Genomic DNA, 27,688 nt, shown 5'->3' on the forward strand with positions numbered 1-27,688 from the left:
CAATCCTGGTTTACTTTTCTGCTGAAAATTTAAAGTTGTTTAAAAAGAATTAATTTGCTTCAAATTGATATTTTTTCACTTGCAACAAGGTTTCTAGCAACCACTATTAAATTCTAAGTTACTAGAAAATAGAGGATATGGTTAAAGAGTCAGAAAACATTTAACAGACTTTAAAAGTTGAAGGTTGTAAGAGTCAGGAAAATGTAAAGATAGGTGAGAGTTTTTTGTTGATGTGCAAGGAATAAATCTGGATTAATAACAGTTTTTATAGTATGAAGGAACAGATACAGTAAAAAGATACGACTTTCTGAATAAGAAGCCAAGCAAGAATGAGTTTTGGTTGATCAAACTAGAGATAGTAACTTGTTTGAGCAGTGACCATGATAGTATTTGTAGAAAAATGAAAAAGATGGCTCCGCAAATAAAGTAGGTTTAACTACATTTATAATGTGCTTTTTGACCTTGTCTGAAAGTGATAGGGTTGTTATTTGTCACTATAGGAGTGTCAACAATATTGTGACAGTTGTTAGCAGTAAATAACTGAGTTTTGTAGAAGTTAAAACCCACAAACCACTGCAAGCCCCAAGCTGTTACAGAGGAGAGATCAGGTCAAAAATCAGCTGCTTGTTCTAAGCAATCAAAAAGTGAAGACTTTTCGTCAAGAAAAAAGTTGAGTTGTCAGCAAATGGAGTCACTTTAAATGTAAGATTTTCAGGTAGATTGTTATTGTAGATAAACAATACAGAAGCACAGATACCTTACAGTACCCTTTAAGTTACTGGAATTAAATAAAAGTGTAGGTTCAAGATCAACTTTGAAACTGCAGTTAGAAAGAAATGATTGGATAATCTCAAAACCTTTATATAAAGAAACTAATAACAGATAGAAGACTAATTGTAGGATAGTTAAAAAGGTCAAATTGTTTTCAAAGAGTTTTTAAAACTAGGGACTACTTATTTAGCACTTATAATAACGAACACTTTTGTAAGAGTATGATAGAAATCTTGTCTGAACCACCAGCTGTAGAAGTGATTAATTGAGAATTAACTTAAGCATTCGAAGCCTGAGTGATTTGGATGTCAAACAATTGGTTAATCTGTTTAACTTTAGAGGAAAAGTTCTTTTCAAATAACTCTGTCTTATTCTGGAGAGAAATAATAAGATCAAACTCATGAATTTGATATTAAATCTTAGACTTACTTTAGTTAATAACACTCTTGAAAGTTTTCCTTATAATAAACATGGATATAAACATGTTTATATACGTGTTTATTTTGATGCTGGCATACAGTATCCTTACATTTTTATATAAACTTTAGTATTTAAAAGATGTAGTATTTGTCAAAAGAGAAGATGATGATCAGATGGATGTGTGGTATCAAGACAAGAAAAAGAGCCATAATCTTAGGCAGAGGTTAGAAAAAACATTGTATCAAACAATCTATGTCAAATAAGAATAAAGCAATTTGGGTATCAGCACGTAGAGAGGTAGCAGCTTCAGGAGAAAATGGTAGTGGTAGAAGTAAGAAAACTTGGAGAGAGTGCATTATTGTATGAATGAGTTTAAGGTTAAAAAATAAAATGCTTGAGGTGTTTATATTGATGATCGTGTTGATCATGATAATGTTTGTTTATAAATATGCATTCATATGTATATATATATATAAAATATAACATGAATTTTGAATAATAAAAAAAATACTTTAGGATGTATCAATGTTAATGCAGCCCTGGTTACAAACCCTGTCTTAGCTATTTTTATCAAACCTGGCCCCAGTCATATTTTAACCCCGGTCCCTTACTAATGTTAAAAACTGGCAGGCAAGAAATCTAAAACAATTTCATAATAGGATAAATTCCTGTCTCAAAAAAGTTGACAAGAATCTTCTAAAATACTTAGCCAAGTCAACTCGCCTTTGAATCGGAAAACTCTGAAATAATTGACCAATAAAGAAATTTAATATTGAAACTTATTAAGTAGTAAATATTCTATATAAAAACCTTTCTGTTTAATTTGTAACTTTAAAACTTAGAGCAATTTATAAGTTATTATGTTTATGTAGACTTAGTTGTCTGGTTAGACTTTTATACATCTGACTTAATTTTTTCAAAATATCTTCATAATAAATTATATTTGCAAATTGTTATAGATCTCTATCATAGAAAAATTGATTTTTTTGGTTTTAAAACAGTTGTTGGTTTTTTAGTCTGAATGATAGCAGTGGTTGGTTACCTCTATTGATTACATTAATGTGGGAGTTTAACCAAAAAGACTCATTTTGGGCATCATATTTGCTTTTAGTACCTGAAATCAGTGAATTCGGGCATCCTCTTTTTTGGAAGGAAGAAGAGTATAATTTAGAGTTCCAAGGTATGTTTCTTTTGGTAATACTGTTTTCTTTTACTTTTACAAAAACTGATCTGTTTAAAATTTAAAATATTTTCAAATAGGTATGCCTTTGTTAAATGACATAATTGTTGACCGGGAAAATATTGAGACAGAGTATGCAGAATTTGTTCTTTTGTTTCTCAGAAGAAACAAGGATTTATTTGGAAGGTAATTTATTGCAGTTTTTTAATTTGTTTTTGCTACAAAAAAAAACAAAAAAGAGGATATCAATAAGGAGATATATGACACAATATATAGCTAATATAAAGTTAAACATGTTCAATAAGTAAAAACAACGATGTAGAGAATTGAATAAGGAGAGATATAGAGACAATATATACCTAATATAAAGTTAAGCATGTTCAATAAGTAAAAAAAAAAAGATGTTAGGATTTTAATAAAGTGAAATATAGATACAATATATACCTAATATATAGTTAAACAGTTTCAATATGCTGCAAACATTTTTAGATAGCATTAAAATATTTTTTGGAATATAAGATAAAAAATTAAGATTATGTTTAACATAGTCTAGAGAATTACAACCTTGAGTTTTTCAAACGTATGGTTGCTTTTGTGATGGCCTACAGTTTTACAGAGGATGAGGAGTCACCATCTATGGTCCCCATGGCAGATATCTTGAACCATCATAGTAACAATAATGCACACTTAGTGTTTCACAAGTCCAATTTACAAATGATTAGTATACGAAGGATCAAAAAGGTTGTTTTTTTTTTCAATATTTTTTTTATCTATAGTTATTTTTCTGTTGACTTTGAAGCAAAACATTGAATATCAGTTTTATTATTATATACTGTGTAATACAGTGTAATATATACTCTAATATTTAAAAATATTAGAGATGTAATAGAGAAATAGACAAAGTCACAAAAAATGTTTCTGGACCACTATATTTGAAGAGGCTACTTTTTTTTTTTTTAATTTATTGTGGTTACAACCCTTTCTCCACTTTTTAACTCTAAAAACTTTTACGAACAAGGCCACTGCACAAACAAACAACTTCTTGCTTACAAAGCCAGTGCTCTGCCATTACGCAATCACATGAGCATAAAACATCATAACATAATGTTGTCAAGGTAAAATAAGGAGCTGTAAGACTTCAGTATATACATTGTGCAAGGGTTTGGGATTTAGTAAGTATCATTTATATATGAAGGACTTTTATAAAAGCAAAAAAACAACAAAAAATTATTTAAAAAATCACTTACTTAAATCTTTTTTTGTTACTGCCAGTTTGTATTTTTGTAGAATCATCTGAAAGTTAAGTTGTTAATTTTTACATTTTGTTTTTACATTTTTCAGATATTTTTATAGCAGCCAAAAAATAATTTAAACTAAATTTAAGGGAGAAGAAGTCTTCAATACATTTGGCAAACTAGGCAATACTGAGTTGCTTCAGATGTATGGGTATGTTGAAATGCCATCAAATCAATATGATTCGGTGAGTTTTTTCATTTATGTTTTATGATATAATTGTAAATTATAGATATAATTATAAATATAAAAATAGATAGTAATAAATTACTTATAAAATTTATAAAATACATTAGTTAAAAATGATACAATGAAATTAAAATAAAATTTACAAAAACGTGATTTTAAACAAATTATTATTTTTTAGTAATTTTTACTTCCTATTATTATTAATTATAGTTTATTATTATTATTATCATTAATTATAAGTTGCTTTTTTAATAGTTATTACTTCCTGTTAAAGATTTTTATAAAATTATGACATCAAAAAATGGAACAGCAAATGACGATCCTTATTTACTTGCCAAAATCAATCTTCTAAATCGTACTGTAGGGTATCTTATCAGTTGCAATAAAATAGTTATAATATATTTTTAAATTTTGTTTAAATAAATAATGTTACTTAAAGTAATTATTTAAACACAAAAATATATTTTTAAAATTAAGTTAATTTTTTTTATTGTGTCAGGGTATTGCTGAAGTAGATGCTTTTTTCATGTTTGATAAAAATGGATTGCGATGTGGTCCTGACTTAATTCAATTTTTAAAGGTAATTTAATGCATTGATTACCAATAATTGATCAGATTTTTGAATTAAATGTTTTACAGGGTAAGTTTTGTTGTGAAAATTTTAACTGCAACATGTACATACAATATAATCTTTTTGTTTTTGAAAATTTTAACTGCAACATGTATAAACAAATAATCTTTTTGTTCTTTATTCCTCTCCTTTTTCCCATGGCCATTATGATATTATTTTTATCAAATTTTTTCTCTTAATTCTGCTGCCAACATTGTTGCTGTAAATGATTTTAATGCTCATCACACTAAATGTATTGGTTCTAGTACCACTGACCCTGCTGGCTCTAAATCTCAAAATTTTCTCTGTCTCTTACTTAAACAGTTATTTTTTTGACTCATCCTCCAGACAACCCTTATCACTTACCTTCACTCAATTTGTTTCTTGTCTCTGACCCTAGCTTGTGCTCAGTTTCTCTTTGATCTTCTTCAGGTATACAGGTAACAGGTCTTAGTTCTTCTTTATGTGATTCAGGTCAAGTCTTTGTTCTTCTCTATATGGTTTATCTCACTAAAACTTATTTCTACATCAGATTTACTCAGAACCCTATCATTGCACTTCTATATATCATCATATCATCAAACCCTATCATTGCACTTCTTATTGCTACCTTACAGCATTTTTTTGTGATTTTCTTTATAATGAATCTTGGGCCAGCGTTTTTTATTCCTCTGTTCAAGAAATTGATGCAAAAAGGTATTTGATGCAAGAACAGACCTTCACTTTTTTTTTTACCTTTATGTCAGACTTTTGCACCGGAAAAAGTCTGACACTAAAGTCCATTCTCAGATTACTAAACCTCATATTTTATCTCAGAAATTAGATTCAGAAGAACTCAGAATCTCAGAAGACTTTTTTTTAAATCTTGAACAATGTTATAACCCAAGGCAAGTCTTACATTACCAAAAGTCTTTAAACAACAAACTTCTAGTATTTCATCTTGAGTCAAACAGCTTACTCAATTGTTAATCAATGCAAATTTCAATCCTTTAGTTCTACTTCTGACTTGTTAAAAGAAAGGTTATATTGTGAATTAGGTGGAAGCAGTAAGGTGAAACTTGTTGCTCTTTACATATCAATGACTTTAAATAAATTTGGTATACTGGTCTTCTTCATAAGCTTACTTTTTTTTTATTAATGTTGTTCACCAAGGCTGAGAAGGCTACAACAGTAAAGGAGGCTGCTTTATTGTGGTTACAACCCTCTTTCAACTCTAAAACACGAAACTTGACGAACAAGGCCACTGCACAGAAAAACAAGTTGAGTGCAATACTACCAGGGAGATGGTTGGGATCGAATTTGTAACTACTTACTTATGAAGCAAATGCTCTATCACTACACCACTACAGCTTTATATAGTATATCTCGGAAAGTTTTTAAAATTATTGAATCCATCCCTTTCTAACTACAATATTGAAGTTGTCCTTGTTAAACGACACTCTCCTTCATTTCTTAGTAACTTCTGTGGTACCACCAGGCTCCATCCTTGGTTCTGTGTTTTCCTTATCTATTTTATTGATCTTTCTAATTATATTACCTATAAAGTTTAAAGTTAAAGTGTCTATTTGCTGATGATTCAATTATATCCTTAAGTCTTGACCAGTGCTTAAAATGAGGCGAGATGCAGCAGGATGCCATCTCATCACCTTTTTAAAAAGTATAAACTATTATGCCACCTTTTTTATAAATCTCTCTATATAACAATGATTAGGCGGGATGGTGTTTTTAATTTACTGAATAACATGTGATAACTAAAAATCTGGACAAAGTTTGTGTAAATATAAAAATACAAAGGAAAAATTTTATATAATTGCAGTCACTTCTATTTTGTTGCAAATTTAATTCTTTAAATGTATTATTAAAAAATAATTTTTTTAGGAATAATTAAAAATGAAAAAAAAAAGCTTATAACGAAGACTCTTAGAAAATGAGTGTACGCATTTTTGGATTTGCCTCAGATGACAACAAAAACTTTATTGTAAATCATTTTCGAATGGAGAACATATTAAAATCTACTATTTATAATATACTTAAAAGAAAGGAGAACAATATAGGACCAGAAAGAAAAGTCGGAAGTGGTCGCAAAGCAATAAAGATTAAGCGCCTAAAAAAATCGATTGATCAAAAGGATGGTATTTCACAGTGTGGTTTTGCAAAACGATTTCATATATCACAACCGTACATATGAAAAATTATTCACCAAAAAACTAGCATTCGTTATCGTAAAAAAACTAAAACACCAAAAAGAACACCAGCTCAAGAAGCAGCTGTTTGTTCAAAGTGCCGCAGGTTGGTTTCGATTTTTTCGAAAAATTGTTATTATTGATGATGAATCATATTTTTATTTGAGCAACACTAATATTTCTAGAAATGCTGGATTTTACTCTTCTGACATAAATGCAGCATCAAATGATGTAAGGTTAAAAAGAAAAGACAAATTTGAGCCAAAATTATTTGTTTGAATTGCATTCTCTACAAAGGGAATATCTCAGCAGTACATTGCTCCGTCAGCCCAAGCAGTCAATGAAGATGTGTATATTTCAAAATGTCTTGTTAGAAACTCATTGAAAAACAACATAAAAATGACAATATTGTTTTTTGGCCTGATCTAGCTTCATCGCATTATTCACATAAAGTACAAAGTTATTTAAAGCAAAAAATATTGAAATTGCACCAAAAAAAGCATAATCCCGCTAATGTGCCAGAATTACGTCCAATTGAAGATTTTTGGTCTGAACTTAGAGATAAGTGTACAACAAAAACTGGCAAGCTGAAAACCTTGGCAAACTTAAAAAGCGGATAGAGTTTCCAATCAAAAGAATTGACATAGAACGTGTACATCGGCGTACATCGCCACATTTACAGGAGTAGACACTGTTTGTCGTCATAGCATGAAAAACTTATAAATCTATTTATTTTTGTTATTTAGATGTTTTTTGTTATTATACTTTTTAAATTGTTAAAAAAGATGACTCCGTTAAAAAGTTATACCATTTCTAATTTTGTCCAGATTTTTAGTTATCACATGTTACCATCCTGTTACTGCTTTTTCTCCACTTCAAGCAATAGTCTTTACAAAAATGTATCATTTTTTTATTACTTTTGATCGCGGGCAGTTGATTTTGAATCCAATATCTTTCTGTGACAGCTTGGGGCTTATGAATGAATAGCTGGTGAATTTCAACCCAAACAGAACTTAGTTGTTTATTTTTTTCTATGTTGATGAATGATTACCCTCTTGCTGAGTCCTCTGCTTTGCATCTTTTTTAATTTTTTTTTTTTTTCATCCAACTTAATTTTTTTTGTTTTGTTTTTCCATCAAAATTTGTGGTTAATTGCATTCTTGTTGAGAGTAAATTTGATTTTTTCTTAAAAAAAACTAAAATAAATCTAACATTTTTTAACAAAACAAAAAAAACTTTTTACTTTCTTTCCAGAAATAGATCTTTCATTCTAACTAGTTATTGTATATAGAACTTGCCAATAATTATTTTAATTTGTCAATACATGTTTGCAATAATTTGATTAGTGTTGCAACTTTCATTCTAACTAGTTATTGTATATAGAACTTGCCAATAATTATTTTAATTTGTCAATACATGTTTGCAATAATTTGATTAGTGTTGCAACTCGCAAACAATCATGCTGCTAAACATCAAAATAGGTGATTGTCGTAGTGTTAAATAGATTTTATTCTTAATATAACATTTTATCATATTTATAATTTTATAATGCATTACTTCATAATTAATCAAATTTAGTTTTAAATTTGGACAACACTATAGTTGAGGAGGCTACAATTTTTTTCTTTGCTTTTTTTGTTTTTGTTTTTAATTGTTGTTACAATCATCAATTGTTGTTAAAATTCTCTTTAACCCTTTAATGTTAAAACACCTATCTTGACAAACAAGGAGACAGCACAGAAAAACAATTTTTGCGCAGTATTAACATGTAGAGGACCAAACTTGGAACTTCTTACTTACAATGTTACCGCTTACAACTACACCACTACTGCAGTTTTAGTGTAAAAATTGTTTCACTAATTTTGGTGGTCTACCTCATATAGTTATAGATCTGTGTATTTTAAATTAATAGTCTAAAGAGGTTAAACATAAAGTAAATTTGATAATAATAAAAATCAAAAATATTTTGTTGAACGTGACATTGTGTGTTAACATTCAAAAATATATTTATATACAAACATAATAGCATATATTATATACAAACATAATAGCATATATTATATACAAAGTATATATTATATTCAATCGTAATAACAATAATGAGATTATATATTTAATTAAATTAAAAAAATCAGATAATAGAAAATTTATTAACTTTTTTAAAAGTATTTACGGGAATAGTTATAGAGTTTCTTATGATAATATATGCAATGTATTGTGCAACAACTGTTTTTTCTATTATTTTCAGATATTTCATGCAAGTGATCATGAACTGGAAAAGATATTAAAAACTCGTGCAAGTAAACGTCCTGATTCTTTCTACCATAAATTATTACGAAAGTTACGCCTGTCAAAAAAAACAGAAAAAAACTCATTGGGAATGACAGTCATTGATATTACGGAAGATGATACCGAGATGGATATTGAAAATTTTAATAAGCGCAAAAATGTTGACGAAAATGAACTTGACGAAAATGCATTTAGCAGTAAACGACCTTTACTTTCAAACTCACCTTTGTCATGTCAGTATTCTAATTCTAAGAAATGTTCTGTTATTGAACTTGACGTTGGCAGTAGTACATCAAACACTATTGAAATTATAGATGAATCGGATGAAGATAATAATGTAAATAAAAAGGGAGATGAATGTTGCAATTATAATAACGAAAATGATTCAGATTTGCAAATTAACTTAAAGTCTGAACTGTTCTCAAGTGGTGCAAGTTCGAATTCGGACCAAAATAAACTGCTGAGAACATGTGGAGATATAACAGCAAATCAAATGAATGATGCAGCAGACGATGTAAAATGTGAAAAAAAAGTTGAAATGTTTAGTTGTGATGAAGAAAAAGTTGAATTGTCTAGTTGTGGTGAAGGAAATAAACAAATTAGTTTATCTCATTTCGAAGCTGATTCCGATCATAAAGAAGATTCAGAAATATTTATTATGAGTTCTATTGACGCTAAAAATACGATAACAAATGTGCGCCCTATATCTAAAAATCTGTTAGACAATGGTTGCAGTGAAAACAGAAATACTAATCAAATCACAATGGACTTAAATTCCTCAAGTAGTTCAATTACACCGTTTACGAGTTTACCAGAATCCAATATCGCAAAAGATGTATCAGATAATTTGTTATCTCATGTGCAAACTGTTTTTGATGTTGATTCAAGTGCAGATGAGTCAGAAGAAGACATAAAATTTGTTGAAGAGAGCTTTCCTTTTTCCTTGTCATATGGTATTTTATTAAACATTTACCGTTTTTATATTTAGTTTTTGTTTTATAATTTATTTATTTTTTATTTTGTTTTTAAATATTCAAACAGCCATTTAAAGTAAATGCCTGCTTGAATATTTAATATATCGTCGGCTTACTATCGAAACCTTCTAAGTCCGATTTTTCATTTTTGAGGTTTTGACTTAAATTAGTTAGTTTTCTTAATGCGCAGCTCTATGCAAAACCACATAAATCTAATTGCCTCGGAAGTTATCCGAGGCAATTAGATTTATGTGGTTTTGCATAGACGAAAATAATATACGAAAATTTTATATAATTACAATTTCAAATTACTAAAGTTATTTTCAAACTTTGAGCAAATCTTAAGCAATTTTCATCTATAGTAGGAGACATTGGATTTCAGGTTATAACTAAAAAAATCAGGGTATAGCAAAAGTTTAAGTTAAAGAAACCATATTCAAATGAAAGACGGATAGTTAATGAAAAGTTAAACTTTATCCAGATGTTTGAAATTATGGAAGTCTGAAGCTAAATTTAAGTTTAGTCAAATACTTTATTAAAAAATGTTTCTATGCATAACAATTACAATCTGCCTTTTTTTATTTTTTAAGAAATTTACTATCGATATTTCATTATTAGAATGTTTTACTGCTGTTATTCTTTATAATTATAAATTATACGTCGTTTATGTTATTGTTTCATGATAAAGATTTAATATTATATATTAAATTTTTAAGTTGTTTGTTTTTGTTGTTAATTATTAATTAAAACTTTAATTGCTAAATTATTATATAACAAAAAAAAGGCAGGTAGAACCTTATAATTCTCATGCAACGGTTTGACGTTGACGTTTGATGTTTTTATCAAAGATGTTCGTTGTTCTTATATTTCTCGAGCGAAATATGATAAAACATGTTTGTTTTTTTGTCTAGAAAAACTAAAAGAACTAATGAAACCAGAATGGAAAGAAACAATTTTGTTGTAAGTAATTTGATCTATTTTTAACTTTATTTTACGTCTGATGACGGTTTTATATTCATAATTATTAATGTGTTAGATGTAAGTTCTAAAATAGTCAAAATATTTCAATTTTTAGTGTACTCGATGTGTTAGATAAAAACATGAAAAATGATGAAAGTATCACTCAGCCCAACGATTTACCTCGCAATTTACGCAATGCTTTTTACGTTAGGCAAGGGCAGCGCATCATTATAAATTTGTTTAAATCTTATATGGTGTGATATTTGATTTTCTTTTTGCACTATTAAAGTGTAAATAAAATAAATTTAAAAACAAATCTTAAAAAAAGAATTATTATATGTCAGTTTCCATAAATTTCGCGACTTTTTCATTTACTAGTAATTATTTAAATATAAATAAAAAAAGCCAGGAATATATATATATATATATATATATATATATATATATATATATATATATATATATATATATATATATATATATATATATATATATAAGAAAACATCAAATAATACGAATTCAAGAGAATTATTATATTAAGAAATATAATTAATAATTTATTATTAGAACATTTCGCTAATGGTTACCAGCATATCAGCTCCTAAAATTATAGAATTTTTTTTTTGTATAGTTTTACGAGCGGATGATGCTGGTAACCATAATGCAACAAAAATTTCTAATAATAAATTTTTAATTGTATTAAGAGAACTCGTATTATTTGATGTTTTCTTAATAATATAACATTCACTATTTAATTATAAAAGATGTCAACACTAATGTTATATATATATATATATATATATATATATATATATATATATATATATATATATATATATATATATATATATATATATATATATATATATATATATATATAGATAGATAGATAGATAGATAGATAGATAGATAGATAGATAGATAGATATATTCTTGAAAACTAGTTTGATGAGCCAATAATATCAATAAACAATGAGACTTAATTTTTCCAAATGATATTACCGGTATTTCCATCCAACAAAAAAATTTGTTTTGCTACTATAGAAATACTAGATAAACTTTCATTGGTTGAATTCTGTATAGGAAGATATCAATTCTTTTTTGGAATCATTATTGTACCTGTATATAATGAAAAGAAGCATCTGGAAAATTAAAAAATCTATTCTGTAAAATAGAATGTAATTAGTGCGCAGACATGCGCAGAGTGTTTTTTTTTTTGTTATTTTGTTTTAAAAACTGAGTTATTAAAATCAAAATAAGGTAAGGTTTACACTTCCACATAATCACGCAATGATATTGCCAGATATTATGTTTAAAGTTTCATAAAACTTGTAAAATAATTTTATGATTTGATATAAAATTATTACCTTATGATAGAGTTCTCGACTAATTCTTTTATTGAATTTTTTTTTCTGACTAGTCAGTAAAAGATATTTATTAGAAACTGAAAACATTGATAAAATGCAGTATTAAAAATATTTATTTGAAAATAAATCTGTTTAGAATATAGTTTTAAAAGTTTACAACTACTTAACGTATGAGGTTTTTGTCTGAGAAGCTGTTTTAATGCTTTAAAAATTTGCACTTGCTCACTGCATGTGTTACTGGCGTAAATGCAAAATATAAAAATATTTTGAATTGGTTGGATTTCTGGATTATATGATAATGTTTTTTGAGCACATAAGGTGAATCAATTCAAAGAATGTTGTGTGCATTTACCTTGGTAAATACATGCAAAACAAAATGAATAATCTCCTGATTAGAGGAAAAAGTTGAAAAACTCGCAAAAATGAAACTTGTCAAAGGGGTCGTTCATCAATTACATCACGCGATTTTTGGCTGTTTTTGACCCCTTCCCCACCCTCGTCACAACATCAAGACTCAATGAACAACCCCTTAGACAAGTTTCAGTTTTGCAAGTTTTTCAATCGCTAGAAAAATATATGTGAATATTTTTTATTTTATGACAATAATTACGTAGGTTGTCAGTGATTATAGTCATACAACGAAAATATCAAAAATGCAAAAGACTATCTATTAATTTACAAATTTACTCAATAATTTAAAATAAATTGAATGATAAAACGCAACTTTTGTGTTAATACAGACCGCAGTAATATTTGATTTATCATGAATTATAAGGTATACACAAAGATAGAAACTTAGAATTAAAAGTAAGTTACACTACATTGATACACTTTTAGTCCGATATTAAAGTCTCGATAGGTTAACTATTTTTTTAAAGATTGGAATCTTTACAAAACTAGTGATTATTTTATTAAAGTTTAATTGAGTTACTACTCAATTAGTACTCAGTCCACGCTCGATGTGAAGAAAAGCTAGAAGTAATGTCCAATGTTGGCCTGACGTCGAATTCATATAAGTTTTAATTTTTAGTTTTTTGAAACTGATTTAAAAAAATTAGTTTCAAGCTCTTAGCCTTTTATGTTCTTTAGTTTTATTTGATGCGCCAAATCTAAAGTTTATTGTTTTAAGTTAATCCAATGTTGTTGTTTTTTTCGGTTTGATTCAAATTTTGCTCACTTCTGCTGCATCTACCAAGAAAATTTTCTTAAAAATCAGCTTCAAAAAGTATAACTCTTAAATTACTCTTGCGCGCATAGTAAGAAGCACGCACAAACGGTGCTTTACCTAATGATGTAATGCTCAAAAACATTACATTATTAGGTATAAGAAATATATTAAAGTATAGCAGAGACTGTTTTTCTGCCAATATCTTATTGCCCCGGTCATGTACTTCGTAATATATATATATATATATATATATATATATATATATATATATATATATATATATATATATATATATATATATATATATATATATATATATATATATATATATGTATATGTATATGTATATATATATATGTATATATAGGAATCAAATCATATAACGAACCAGAGTTTGTTATGTGATTTGATTCCAAACCCCCATTTCTTAAGATCGCTTATTTTTTTACAAAAATAAAAATGACCCTACCCACATTCTTGAAAAACGCTATCAAAATGAAATCTTTCAGATTTTTGTTGAGTCATAGAAAGTGTAATTTTGTCGTAGAAAGCAAGATTAAAATAAAATAATGGTTATGCATCAGTAATTGGTTTTTTATTTAATGTATTTATAGCGATAGGCCAATTTATCAGAAGATAAATAAAAGAAACCAACTTGATTTTTAAAATATGGTAACGACATGCTGAAATTGGTGGTAAATAATTGTTTTATGAAATGTTTTTAATTGTACTTCTATAAAAATTGACACCATTGACATATTTTTGTATTTTTAAACCTGTGTGAGGCTTTGCAAACTATAGAAACTGTGCTTATAATCTATTGAAAAACTACAGTGACGGCCGACTGCAAACACTTTCTACAATTTTTATCAAAATTGGTATTAATTTAACAGAGATGGTTAAAAAGTTTGTAGAAGCCAAACCACGGAGATAAGCCACTATTACGTAATTTTGTATTTTTTATGTTATATATATATATATATATATATATATATATATATATATATATATATATATATATATATATATATATATATATATATTGTCGTCATGTTATTTGTACCTATAAAATACTGATACTAATTAGAGATTTTATATTAATAAAGGGCCTCAAAGATTGGTGAAACCGGGATTCCCTGTTTCTTAGGACCAGCTCTGAATCTGACTGTCTATTGCGTGACTTATTTACTACTTAATATATTTATTAATGAAGTTTTGTTTATTTTATAAGGAAAGATTTTTAGAAAATCTAAAAAAGATTGCATCAAATTTCAAATATACTTAAATATTTATTTTTACTATTATACTATATATTTACTTATTAAATAATTATTATGTAATTTATCATTATACTATATAACTAATTTAATATATTTAATATTTAATGCGTATGTCTTATACCTCCATCATAATAAATTGGTTACGTTTTTTAAAATCAGAATAAAATATTTTACAAAAGCACTTTTTTTTAACTTTCTGCTTTGAATAGTATAAAAAAATAAAATAAGCTAGAATAGTATAAATTGAATAAAACTGTCAATTGACAGTTTTACAAAAATTTTACTAAGCTTTTACTTAAGATTTATAGCTTAGTTCATATTTTTCTTTCAAGTTATAGTTGCTGATATTAATTACGTAATTTGATATTCCCAGACAAAAACATGATGCAATACAAGTTATTTTTAAAAATGTTATCAAATATCATCTATTGGCAAGCCTATTTGAATTTTAAAAAGTAAAAAATGTTTAGTAGAAAATAAGACCAATTTTTAAAACTCTAACAATTTCGATCCTTTTAAACGGAAAAATGTAACAGTTAGTTTATTTAAGATTCGGTTATGGCTAAAGGTGAGCAAAACCGAATATCCGGTCCTGTTTGTTGAAATCGGATTCGGATTTAACCGAACCGAATCCGATATCCAGTTTTGCTCACCCCTAGTTAAAACTTCCAAGTTGGAAGTTTTAACTAGGGGTGATTTCAATTAGTCTATTCCGGATATCCCGGTTTTGCTCACCCATAGCTGAAAGTTCCAACCGCAGATTTTAACAAACCAGTTGGATATTCGATCCGGTTTGTTAAAATCTGATTTTAACAAACCTGAACGAATATCCTGTTTTGATCACCCCTAGTTATAGCTAAAGATATAATATATATATGTAAAGAAATAAGACGTAGATTTTTTTTTATGTAAACAAACTACGGAGCTCTGAATGCACCTTTTTAACTTGGTGATCAATGTGATCCCACTTCTTGATTTTAAGTTAGTTCTACTACGTTTACATTCCATGTAGCTAATTAATTTAGATTTTTCTACATTGTTTTCTTAATAAAAATAGTCAATGCACAGGTACCGTTGTATCAAATCTATTTTAGGAAAGAAACTGGTAGTTATTGTAAACATTTTTGGATTGTAAATAAGGTAGAAGAAGAAATCTAAAGTATTAGTTTGGTTATGTTATTGTTTTGGCGTCTTTAAAAATGTGACGTTATATGTGATTTTGTTATTAGAAATATTTTCAATTTTTTAAGAATATATATATCACACACGTAACCAAAACTTATTTGACAAGATATTAAATTAAAACTTTGAATCCTTTTTTTTTCAACTTGAATCTTTCTTTATTTTGAATTTTATTTTATTTTATTTGGAAATCATGGCGTCTATTTATAGTAGTAAAGCGTAATAAATAACTTAATATATACGTAATATACGACTTATATAATACAACTCGACGCCCTACTTAGATAATAAAAGTAGGGGCGTCGAATGGTCCGTTATTGTATAAAAATACTTTGTAATGCTTTCAATAGAAATTTTTAGTCATTTGAACTTGATAACTTTTATTTTTCATTATTTTAATTTTTAAAGTTCAAGAAAAGTGGGCTTTTTTTGAGGAATGGGGGGGGGGTATTCTATATTTAACAATTATTTTTTTATCAGTTGATCCCAGTTGGATCAATTAATAAACATTTGTCTTTTATCCTTTAAACCTGCCACTCATATGTTAATTTTTGCTGTTGTTGTTTTCAATTATTTTTTGTAATATACTAAAAATCTCTTTACTAAGTTATTAAACTTAGTAGTGGACAAACTTGTGTCGACATTAATACTATTTTCGAAATTAATACTTTTGTCAATATTCATAATTTTGTCGATATTAATACTTATTCAAAGATATAAATATAAAATGCATCGTAATTATTGAAAATAAGAATATTACATTATGTTCTTAAAATGTATATTCAATATATAACACTGATGGCTATTCGAAGATTTCTGACTATACTTCAATCTTACCAGTATTTTGAAAATTATTAAACGCGATATGTGCAATTGTGCCTTTTTTTGTTGTTGTTGTTGCTTTTTTTACCGCAGGTAGAATGAATTTTGAAAAATATTATAAAATGAATGTAAGAACTTCTAGATCTATTAAGTTGTGGGTTTAAGACCTCTATTTTTACATTAGGAGCATTCAATGATAAATCAATATCAAATAAATCAATTTATTGATAAATCAGCTATTTGATATACAAAATTACTATTAACATTTTTTTTATATAAAGGTAAAATAGATTTTATTATTTTAAAATTACAGTTTATTAAAGTAAATTTTTTTCATGAATACAAATTAGCATTTGTGTTTATGTATAAAGTATATTAATTAAAAACTTTCATTTTTCATTATAAATTATCTGTTCATTTTATTTGCTTTGAAATAATTTTTAGTTTTGTCAATTACTGTTAAAATAACTTTTAAAGCCTGCAACTTTTTTGAAGTATTTTGCTTTTTTTTTTCTTCTTGTCCTTGCAAACTTTATCCATTTTGACAAACACGAAGTTTGTAAGTTTTATGTTAACGGCTAAATAAAAGAATAAGTAAAAAAAGTTGATAAAAAATAGAATGAAGGTACAAAAAGGTCGCAGTTTGCCGACTTATGGTATGAAAATTAGTTAACTGGGGTAGGGGGTATCACACATTTCTATAGCGCTGGTCTTGCGCTTATTTTATTTAACTGTAATATGACCTTATGTCACTTTAATAGCGATGTTAACTACTCTGATATTTATATATATATATATATATATATATATATATATATATATATATATATATATATATATATATATATATAAATATATATATATATATATATATATATATATATATATATATATATATATATATATATATATATATATATATATATATATATATATATATCGTAATTTCAGTTGGCACGAATCACATAGACTTTTTTTAAAAAAAAGCAACCTACATAATACTCAGGAATTGTTGTTAATAAAAATTTATGCTGAGATATCCATATAAACAGAAAACATGTGAAAAAAACGACGTTAACTCTTAAATTAGCGCATCAATAATTGATGTGTGAATTTAAGACCTTTTGTATTACTTACGATGTCTTAAACTTATACATTTTTATAAATTATAGTTTTATTTTATAAACTTTTCTTTTTAATTTCATTTTCCAACAACAGAATTTACGATATTTGGATGACATCATAATTGGTACTTAAAAAAATACGTCATAAAGTTAAAATTTTATTTTTATTTAACTTTTTGACGTAATGTTTACTTTTTAATTATGATATCATAACAACTGTGTTATTGACATATTTGATTTTTATTAAATTAAAAGATTTAATGAGAACATTCCTTTATGAAATCGTTTATTATTTCAAAACAGTTTTCTTGATCACTTTTTTAATCACGATAACCTCACCTGATAACCATAATAAACCCTAATATTTACGAGTAAAAAACGATTATGCAAGAAATAATTTTAAACAAAAGCGCATGCGCCTGGATTTTTTTGTTTTTTTTTTGTCTTTTTGCTGTTTCATTTCATATATTTGCTACTTTAATATTCGCTAATATTTGTTTTTATTTATGCGAGTCGTTTTAAATGACACTATTTTGTTACCTTTAAAAACATTTTATTTACTTGAGTTTATCTTAGAAAGCAGAGCTCTTTTTAATGACTTTATGACATTGCTGTTTGATATGTCATGCAATGTAAACATACCAAACCATCTAAAACCTTATAATAAATAAAAACAATATTTTTTCTAAACGATTTACGTAAGTTAATGTTTGCACGTTATTCTATACTTGTTGAATTGTTCTTTAATTAAGTTCAAAAAGTAATGATGTGGCCATTGTTTTTTATACTGGTATGTGCTTTACTTCGTATTCTTGATGCAAATGAAAAATGCGAAGGTGAAATTGATCCTTTTATTTGTAAGTTGAAAACTGCTTTAAATATAAATTCAAGGGACGAAAAACTTGACAAACGATTTCAGCAAATTGAAAAGCAGTTGGAAAAAATAAGGCAAGATATTTTGCATTTGAATGCAACAACAGCCATCGAGATAAAAAACGCAAGCCAAGAAGACAATCAAATACAACAACTAACAACCCATTTAAACAGAAGTGAAACCAAAGTAAGACAAACGATCAATAGTTTAATTGGAACGGTTAACGGAACTGTAAATACGTTGTTAAGTCAAATAGAAAATATTTCAAAAGAACTCCCACAATTAAAGGAATTGTTAAATAATGTTGACGAGAGCAGAGATACCATTCATAACGAATTTAATAAATTTGTCAACGCAACGACTATGTTTAACTATGAATTAACAGAGTTGCTTAAGAAAAAGACTTTGGACGCAATGGAAACACTTGAAAAAAAACAGACTGAACTTATGAACCAGCCTAACTGTACGGTAGCTTACAATACCTCATTTAATTATATGTTTCAAAAAAATCGAGAACTTGAATTAAAAGTTCAACAAAGCCAACAACAGTTGTCTGAAATCAAGGCTGCATTAGAAACGTCGAAAAATGAAGAATGGCCGACTGGAAGTTACTGCATATTAGCTAACGGAGCTTGTCCAAAAGGTTTTAAATTATTCACGGGGTATTTAAGAGCTATTAACATGTTCCATTTTTCATCAACTTATATCCGCGAATCTTTTTTTGGTAGCAGCTCGATTAACTGCCATGGAAACTGTGGTACGTATGGAAACTGGGTTGGGGAGTTAAATCTTTCAACTTGCTGCAAATAAAGTAAATTAACAAAAGTTACTTGCGGTAATATAAAGGTATTGTATAATAATATAAAGAAATTGTCGGTTTTAGGTAAAAAAACATTTCCTAACTTTGAACAAGCTTAATTGATTGATCGTACGCCTTATTTTGAATTCGGCTTAAGATGAATTTTGAGAATGTAAATTGTGAATCGTATTGACTTGTATTTTCCATCATATGACTTTATATTTGACTTGATTATTTCACGTATGAACAGAAATTAGTTTATGACTTGATTTCTCAATTTACTACTTAGTTTAGTTTGGATTTTGGATAAACTTGGATTCGAATTTACAACTTAAGATTTGGATAAAAACCTATTTTTTCCATTTATTAATTGGTATTAACTTATAAAATAATTTTTCTTTATATATACAACTTAATTTTTTAACTTAAAAGTTGAAAGTATTTAAATTATAAGTTGATATATTTTGTAATTTATCAAATAAATAATGATCTGTTTTGTGGTCTGTAAATTATCTTAGAGTTAGATAATATAATAAACAAAATTTTTGTTATAGATTAATAAATTACGAAATAAAAACCATCTACTGTAGTGGTTCCCTTAGAACAGGTTTTAGTTCCTGGAATGCATTATCTATTCTCATTGGAATAGTAATCACTGAATTGAGTCAAGGACCTTTTTAAGTTACTGTAGTTTACATCACGCAAATTAAAAAAATAACAAATTTGCTGTTGCTACTGTATTTTATATTGTATTATGTATTGCATATTTAATGACTTGGTTTGTTTGAATTGCCATATCCCGCTTTTTCTAAAGTTTTTGCAAACTCTAATAATTCTGCAGCCTTTACTTTACAATTACTGTTTTAAAAAATAAATTTGTTTACGAAGTAAGCAATTTTAAAAGAATCTTTTTTACTTTGTTTACGAAAATAACAGTTAAAAACTATATGTTTTAATTTTGTTCTTGAACTGACTGTTATAAAACGAAAAAACTCAGTCTTTTCCGGAAGTCTATTTTTTCTCCTGCTCTGGAAAAGATCCGGGATTGTTTATATTTTCAAGGAAACCGGAACAAAAGTGCAAATCACATAATTGTTTTCGTTTTTAAAACCAATATTCAAAATGCGTGTTCAAAAATAAAGTTTACCAACTGAATATTTGCCAAAAACCATTCGATCCAAACTACACTGCTATCCCAAACTACTCAACCATCCTAGAAAAATAAATAAACAAAATTCGTAAAATTTTGAAACATAATACAATAAAAGTTTATTGGAGCGTAGTCTAGACAACTAATCGAGTAATCTTTTCCTCACTTTGTAATAAAGTTGCGCAATATTCAAATTTACTTATAAAATGATTAAAAAGATTTAAATACTAATTATTATATATTCTCCTTTAGTGTTTTTCATTTTTAATATATATATATATTTAGTTTATTTTAGGTGCCCCATGAAAACCTTACGGTCTTATCACAGAGCACCATGGAAGAGCATGTGAAAGGAAGTTCACATAAGATAAGCGCGTTTACCAGTGCGCTACGGCTGCTCAAATACATATAGTTCGTGAATATTAATCATTACTGTTTTAACAAATCTTTTTTTTTTAGTCATCAGTATGTGCTTTACTGAGCATGGATAAATGAATTATTTTGAAAAAATAAAAAACCGATAGATTATCTTTTTTGGCAAAGTTACAAAAAAGTTATCTCAGAGCTTTAAATGAAAATGTTAAGGTCTGCAAAAACTTCGAAATACGAGTTCAAACCTAGTCCTCGTTAAAACACCGCTTAAGTTGTAATTTATTACAAAATTAGTTGGTCATTAAAGAATTCTATTTTCCCTTAGTTGTACCACTATTTTAACTAAAAACATAGAAATAAATTAAAAAGTTTAAAAACTCAAAATTACTTTAAATAAAGCCCAAAACCTCAAATAGAAAGTTTTTCTACTTTTAAAAACGATTTTAAATATTTAAAGAAAAATAGTATAAAAGTTAAATGATTTTTTCAATGTTCTAATAAAATACATTTTCCAATAACTCTGTCCTTTTTCGTTTCTTTTTTGCAAGCATGTGCGTTTTTCAGCGCACATGCTTGCAAAAAACATTGTTAGATAAGTAATGGGGAGGAGTTGTTATGCTCTCCGGGATAAGTTCGGGAAGGTGTTTTTTATTTTTTTCTAGGTCTAGCAAAAAACATATAACTTGCATAAGTGAGAACTAGCATAAGTATGACGCAGTTGTCAAAACTCGAACTGGCTAATTTGCACTTATGCCGATTCACATTTATGCAGTTTTTGCAACTGCTTCGCACTCATGCCAATGTTTGCAAACTCTTCAAGTGCGCTTATACCAGTTTGCACTTGTGCCAGTTCGCATTTGTGCCAGTTTTTGCAACTGCTTCGCTCTTATGCCAGTTCGCACTTGTAAAAATACGCATTTATTCAGCCTCCCGAACTAAAGTTCTACTTAAGACTGAATTTCTGTATAAAACTATAACACTACATAAAAAATCTTACATAGCTCAAAAAACACTTATCTCATCAAAATACTTTTACAAAATTTAAACGGATTTATAGCTACATTATTTTTTTAGTATTTTTTATAATATTGTATTTTGAATTTTGAATTTTAAAGTCTACACCTTTTGTAATTGAAAACTTGAAAGTTGTCATTAAGAAACGTAAGATGTAATTTAGAACATGAAAGTTGTAAATAAGAAATCGTAAGATGTAATTAAGAAGATAAAAGTTGTAGTTGAGAAAAAAATATAGAATACAAAGTTCTTTGTATTTTAAATTTTGTAGTCCTATTATACTTTGTAATTTAAGGCTGGAAATAATAATATAATATTAATAAAATATAAAAAGTCATGAAAAAGGCATTTGAGGTTTAGGCGGTAACTGGAAAAATCCTATTGGGTGTCAATTAAAACTTTTTTTTATTTATGTTTGTGAAAAATTTAATTGAGATTTCAGATGAGTAATAAATAAAATACAAATAATTTATTTACATAAAAATTTAAAATCTAAATTTAAACGTCATTAAAAATCATTGCAATATTCAGTTAAGCACCAACTTGGACGTCTTCCATATTTAAAACCATTGCGTAATGCGTGGTCGTATGATGTACAGCGCGTGTACCATCACCTCCCATTATTGTATTTTTTGCCGCAGTAACAATTTTTCTAAATGCTGAATTCGTTGTTCCATAATCCTAGCACCGAATACAGGTGGAATGCAAATAACATTTTTAACGTTTTTTTAATTTTGGACCAGATAGCTTCCACTGGGTTTAACATTGGGCTGTAGTAGGTACGCGTAAATCCGGATTTTACGGGACTGTTTTTTTGGCCATATTCTGTGATACGCTTTTTCAAGTTTGTTGAAAAGTTGCATGCTATGAACTTGTTTTGCTCTGTTATTTTTTAGAAATATGTATCAACATAGATATTTTTTGAATACTAGAATTATGGAACTTTAATTTTGCATGGATTTTTTGATGTAAAATTTTATTTATTATGAATTTGATTGTTGTTAAAAATTGGCTTGTTTTTTGGACATATTTTTGAACAGTATATATCGAAGGAATGGTGGTTCATTTTTCTAATATATTCTCTCACCTTTAATAACTTTTTTTCTTACTATCTGCCAAATTTCATTGAAAAAAAAGGCATACTCAGACATCTTAACATTATACTCCAATTAGATAACTTTTTAAGCTTCAATAATGCGATACACTCGCAGTGACTCACTGCGAGTGTATCGTCACTGAGTGAGGAGGGGTAGAGTGTACGAGTAATAACAATAATGATCTTGGATATAGATTATTTAATTGTACTAAATAGTTGTAATGTAGTTAGCAATTGTAATGTCATTACATTTACCATTATTTAAATATACTATTTTTTATTTATAAAAAATGTTTTTATTTTATTATTTACAAAAAATAGTGATTCGTTTCTCAAAACATCTCAACAAGTCACTAAACATTTTATGATGAAACATGTAAAAATCAGGTAGGAGTCTCATAAATAAATCATTGAATTGGTCTAGAAATTTTAACCGGGCTGAGGACAGTACGCGTTTTTTTGAATTTTGCAATAAACCTTTTTTAAGTCCTATATCAAATTTGCCTAATATTGTATTATCATCAGGCTTCTCAGATGTTTCATATACTAATATGAATGTTTTATCTCCTTTAACTAGTTGAACATCAACATATGCAGGTTATAGCGAATGAAACGTAACTAAATATATATTTAGAGAGAAATTAGGCCCTAAAAAACTAAAAGGAAGGTTATCTTACTTGTCTTCTCGGTTTGCTAACTCTTACAAAGAACGTTGGAACAAGATAGGATTATTAAAAAGCTGAATTAAACAGCATGCCAAATCAATTACGTGTTCCAAGACAAAATGTTAAACAAAAAGAAAAAATTATTAAAGCTTTAAGGGCAGAAATACCAGATCTGAAAAAACACACACAAATAAATAAAATTACAGTGAGCAGATTCGTCACTTTAAAGCTGAAAAAAATGCTTTGAAATTAAATGAAAAGCATAAGGCAACTCAAAACTAAGCATAATCTTGCTGCTTTGACAAGTAACAGGGTAATCGCTAGTTTGGAGAATGATTTGCTCCAGATTAAGGAGGAAAGAAATGTAATTATGCTAGAAGATGAAAAAACATTCATTACAGATTAAAATAATAATTTATAATATGTTGTTGTGTAATATACCAACAGGTAACATTCCATATCTTATGAGCAAAATAGGGCATTATATGGGTGTTATTTTTAATAATATTCCTTATCGAAGAAAGTTGAGCAAAGAGCTCGTGAACTTGGCAGTATTTCAGATTTGCAAGCAGCAGAGTGGGCTATGCATAATATTAATCCTACTCTTGGGTTTGATGCTTCAACACAAGAAAGTGTCCACATTAATACCATTAACTTAACATCTAAAAATGTCTTGTGTTTGCTCTAGATCAGTTACCAGGAGGAATTTTTACTAAAGTAGCTTTGATGAATATCATAACTCTAGTATTGAAAGTATATCTAACACAATGTCAGATAGAGTTGCAGTCAACCATCTTACTATACGCAAAGTTTGTGCAACCTGGGGCAAGAATTTGAATGAGCTGAATTGCCATTTGCACTCTCTTGACACAATTGCAGTTTCATGTCGCTCTGCATTACAATCTCTTGAGTGTGAGAGTTGTTAATTATTTGGAAATGATTGTATGGCAGATAAAATTGTTTTAGCCATGAGCAAAAGACGTCAAAGGTGAATCAAAAGGATTTGTAAATTTTTTAGATGAAAACGATCCACTACAAAGTATTATTCCTAGATATGGTGGAAATCGGCTTTATAATCTTTTTCATACTTGTTTCATTTTTATGAAGCATTACAGTGAGTTTAAACATTTCCTCACTGTTGGAACAGTAAAATTTAAAAGTTTGCAAGCAATTCTAAGAGGGGCATTTTGTAATAAAACTGCCATAAAAGAAATGTGCGTACTTGGATTGTTTGGAAAACTCTCTACTGAGCCTTGAATGAAAAAGTTTTATGTTTTAGCTGAGGATGCAACTTTTGATCATGTTTCTGGTAGTCAGTTAGTGAAAAAAGTTTTGCTAATAATTACAAATTGTAAATCTAATCCAGCTGCTCAGTTTTGCAGAAGAACAGATTTTTTTGGGAATTCTTGCCCATAACATTTTAAAATCAATATCGTATAAGCTTCATAACACTCGTATAAGCTTCATTGATAACCAGCTTAAAAAAATGACTTATGTTTGTCTTGATGCTGTGCAAGTTGTCTTGAAGCAGTAATATAAAAGGTATTTCTCACTTTCTATTACAGAAACACTAAAGGAGGTAAGAGACGCAAAAGGGAGGAGCTTGGTAGATATATCTTAATGATGTTGTAAATTTGTTTTTTTAAATGGTTTAAAAATTAAATTTACCAGCTTCATCCACGTCATCACTTCCAATTCGGCATCCAGAGTGAAGACCAAGACCTCCTTGGAAAGTTTTTTACTGTGTTTTAATTTTTGTTTTTCATTTTAATTTTTTGAACACTCATTTGATTTTTTTGTTTTAAATATAGACTTGTCTAGAAGTGATTTCTTGGTTTGGCGCCAAAGCTTCCCTGGGCCTAAATCAAAAAGGGTCTTCCGCATATGAGCTCAGAATGGAGGTAAAGACCTGCCTCATTTTAAATACAAACCTCCTGGTAGCAGAAGGGATCGCAGAGGATTCAGGAATTTAGTTATTAACAACTATAAATATACTTATTAATAAGTTTATATAGATTCACTTAGCTAAATCTACATACACTTATTGATAGGTGTATGTATAGTGTGTATGTATATATTTATTAAGTTGATACTTGTATATAATCTTTTTTTTATATTAATTTTTGTATATAGTTAAGTTTGATTTTTTCATAAAAAATTTGTGCTTTATATAAGTACTATTTATTATTACAAAAAAATAATATTTAAGTTTTAACCCACCCTACCCAAGGTGTGAGAAATGTAGAGTTTCCGAATAATACCTTCTTGCACCCTTTTCAAGTGTTTTTCCCTAAAACCTTTCTTTTGATACTAAATTGCATGTATTTAGATATGAAGATACAAAGTAATAACCATGATATTGGGTCAGGGGGTGCCCCCCGAAGCCAAAAGGGCTTCTAGTCTATTAACCTAAAGTATCCAAATCATATTTGATGGTACCCTGTTAGAATATATTTAAAAAAATACAAATAAAATTATAAATTTCAATTGAATAATAATATTTTCTTTAAAAAAATTTATATTTTTCAATATAATAAAGAGTTTTGTAGACGCCCCTCTAGCGCCCTTCATACACATTGTATATACATACTGCCCTTTGTTAGGCCTATCTTTTGATACCAAGTTTTATGTATTTCAATAAGAAATGACCAAGTTATGATGTTTTAAGTTAAAAAAAACCTCAAATTTGATCGCAGTTTCTTCAAGAAATCCATATATCAAAAATTTGGTACTCAAAATGCAATAACTTTTTGTAGAATTGTTCAATTTTGATAATTTTTTCACCTTTAAAATACTGAATTAAAAACCTTTCCAATGATATATAACAATCTAGTGTTTAATTAATTTAAAAATTTCATGTCACGTACCTAGTTGTACGTTCCTAATCGTAACAACTGAGCTGGTGAATTTTCAAACACTCTTTCCAAACAAGCGTGACATGGAGCATTGCCTGTTACAACAACCAAATCCTCTAAACAATTCCCGGATGTAACCCACTGTTTAAACAAAGCCAACTTCCACTCGTTACAAGAATCTGCTTTAAATGATCCTATGTGAGTTTCCATAATGATGGCATTTGTTGTTGATATAGCTGCAATCAAATGTATGTTTGCACCTTTTGAAGAAGGTATTTTCATTATTGCTCTTTTTCTTGCGTTTTTCAACAAAAAAGATTAAAATTTGTTTCATCCAACCAAACTATCTGATGACCATTTGTGATGTGTTCATTAATGTTCCTAACATATTCAGTTCTTTTTTGTTTGTTTTCATTACTATTTATTGTAATAGGCTCCTTGTCCTCTTTTTTAAATGAAATTAGTCTGCCTTTGAGGTAATGGGCAATTGTGGTTGTGCTGACGCTAATATTAAATTGCTTTAATATCCTTGTTTTAATGGCCATCAATGTCAACTGACACTCACTTTAGTGTTTCTTCGATTTGATCATCGGTTAATTTTTTTGGTTTAAAACACCTCTTCCAATAAAATTTAAATTTCCGCTGCGGGCCCAATTATAAGCTGTCTTATATTCGACACCTAAAGTTTGCGCCAGAATCACCCAATCGTTGTTTGGCTCAGCACATTCAATTACTCTTCTTTTATCATTCAATGAAGATAAAACATAATGTTTTCTTTCAACTTGCTCAGTTGTATGTATTTCATGTCTACAAATTGGATAAGGAAGTAGTTGTAAACAAGTAGTAGTTGTAAACAAATTTGTAGTTATTATATTTGTAGTTGTAAAAAAGAAGTAGTTGTAAACAAATTTGTAGTTATTATATTTGTAGTTGTAAAAAAGAAGTAGTTGTAAACAAATTTGTAGTTATTATATTTGTAGTTGTAAAAAAGAAGTAGTTGTAAACAAATTTGTAGTTATTATATTTGTAGTTGTAAAAAAGAAGTAGTTGT

The 27,688-nt window shown here is 27.7% G+C and overlaps 2 protein-coding genes across 2 annotated transcripts in view; both read left to right on the top strand.

The window, feature by feature from the left end:
• Positions 1-11,196, top strand: part of LOC100209819 (uncharacterized) — a 33,891-nt gene extending 22,695 nt beyond the window's left edge. The window contains exons 3-11 of the mRNA XM_065807406.1: positions 2,208-2,371; positions 2,452-2,557; positions 2,920-3,112; positions 3,756-3,851; positions 4,109-4,213; positions 4,353-4,433; positions 8,895-9,888; positions 10,821-10,869; positions 10,985-11,196. Coding sequence (XP_065663478.1) covers positions 2,208-2,371; positions 2,452-2,557; positions 2,920-3,112; positions 3,756-3,851; positions 4,109-4,213; positions 4,353-4,433; positions 8,895-9,888; positions 10,821-10,869; positions 10,985-11,129 — 1,933 coding nt within the window. The 3' untranslated portion in view covers positions 11,130-11,196. The remainder of the gene's footprint in view (positions 1-2,207; positions 2,372-2,451; positions 2,558-2,919; positions 3,113-3,755; positions 3,852-4,108; positions 4,214-4,352; positions 4,434-8,894; positions 9,889-10,820; positions 10,870-10,984) is intronic.
• Positions 11,197-18,362: 7,166 nt separating this feature from the next.
• On the top strand, positions 18,363-20,027 carry LOC105843846 (uncharacterized). The gene has a single exon (XM_065807407.1). The coding sequence runs from the start codon at positions 18,576-18,578 to the stop codon at positions 19,494-19,496; it is 921 nt and encodes a 306-aa protein (XP_065663479.1). The 5' UTR covers positions 18,363-18,575; the 3' UTR covers positions 19,497-20,027.
• Positions 20,028-27,688: the final 7,661 nt, after the last annotated feature.

Source organism: Hydra vulgaris, chromosome 10 (genome assembly GCF_038396675.1).
Source record: "Hydra vulgaris chromosome 10, alternate assembly HydraT2T_AEP".
NCBI lineage: Eukaryota > Metazoa > Cnidaria > Hydrozoa > Anthoathecata > Hydridae > Hydra > Hydra vulgaris.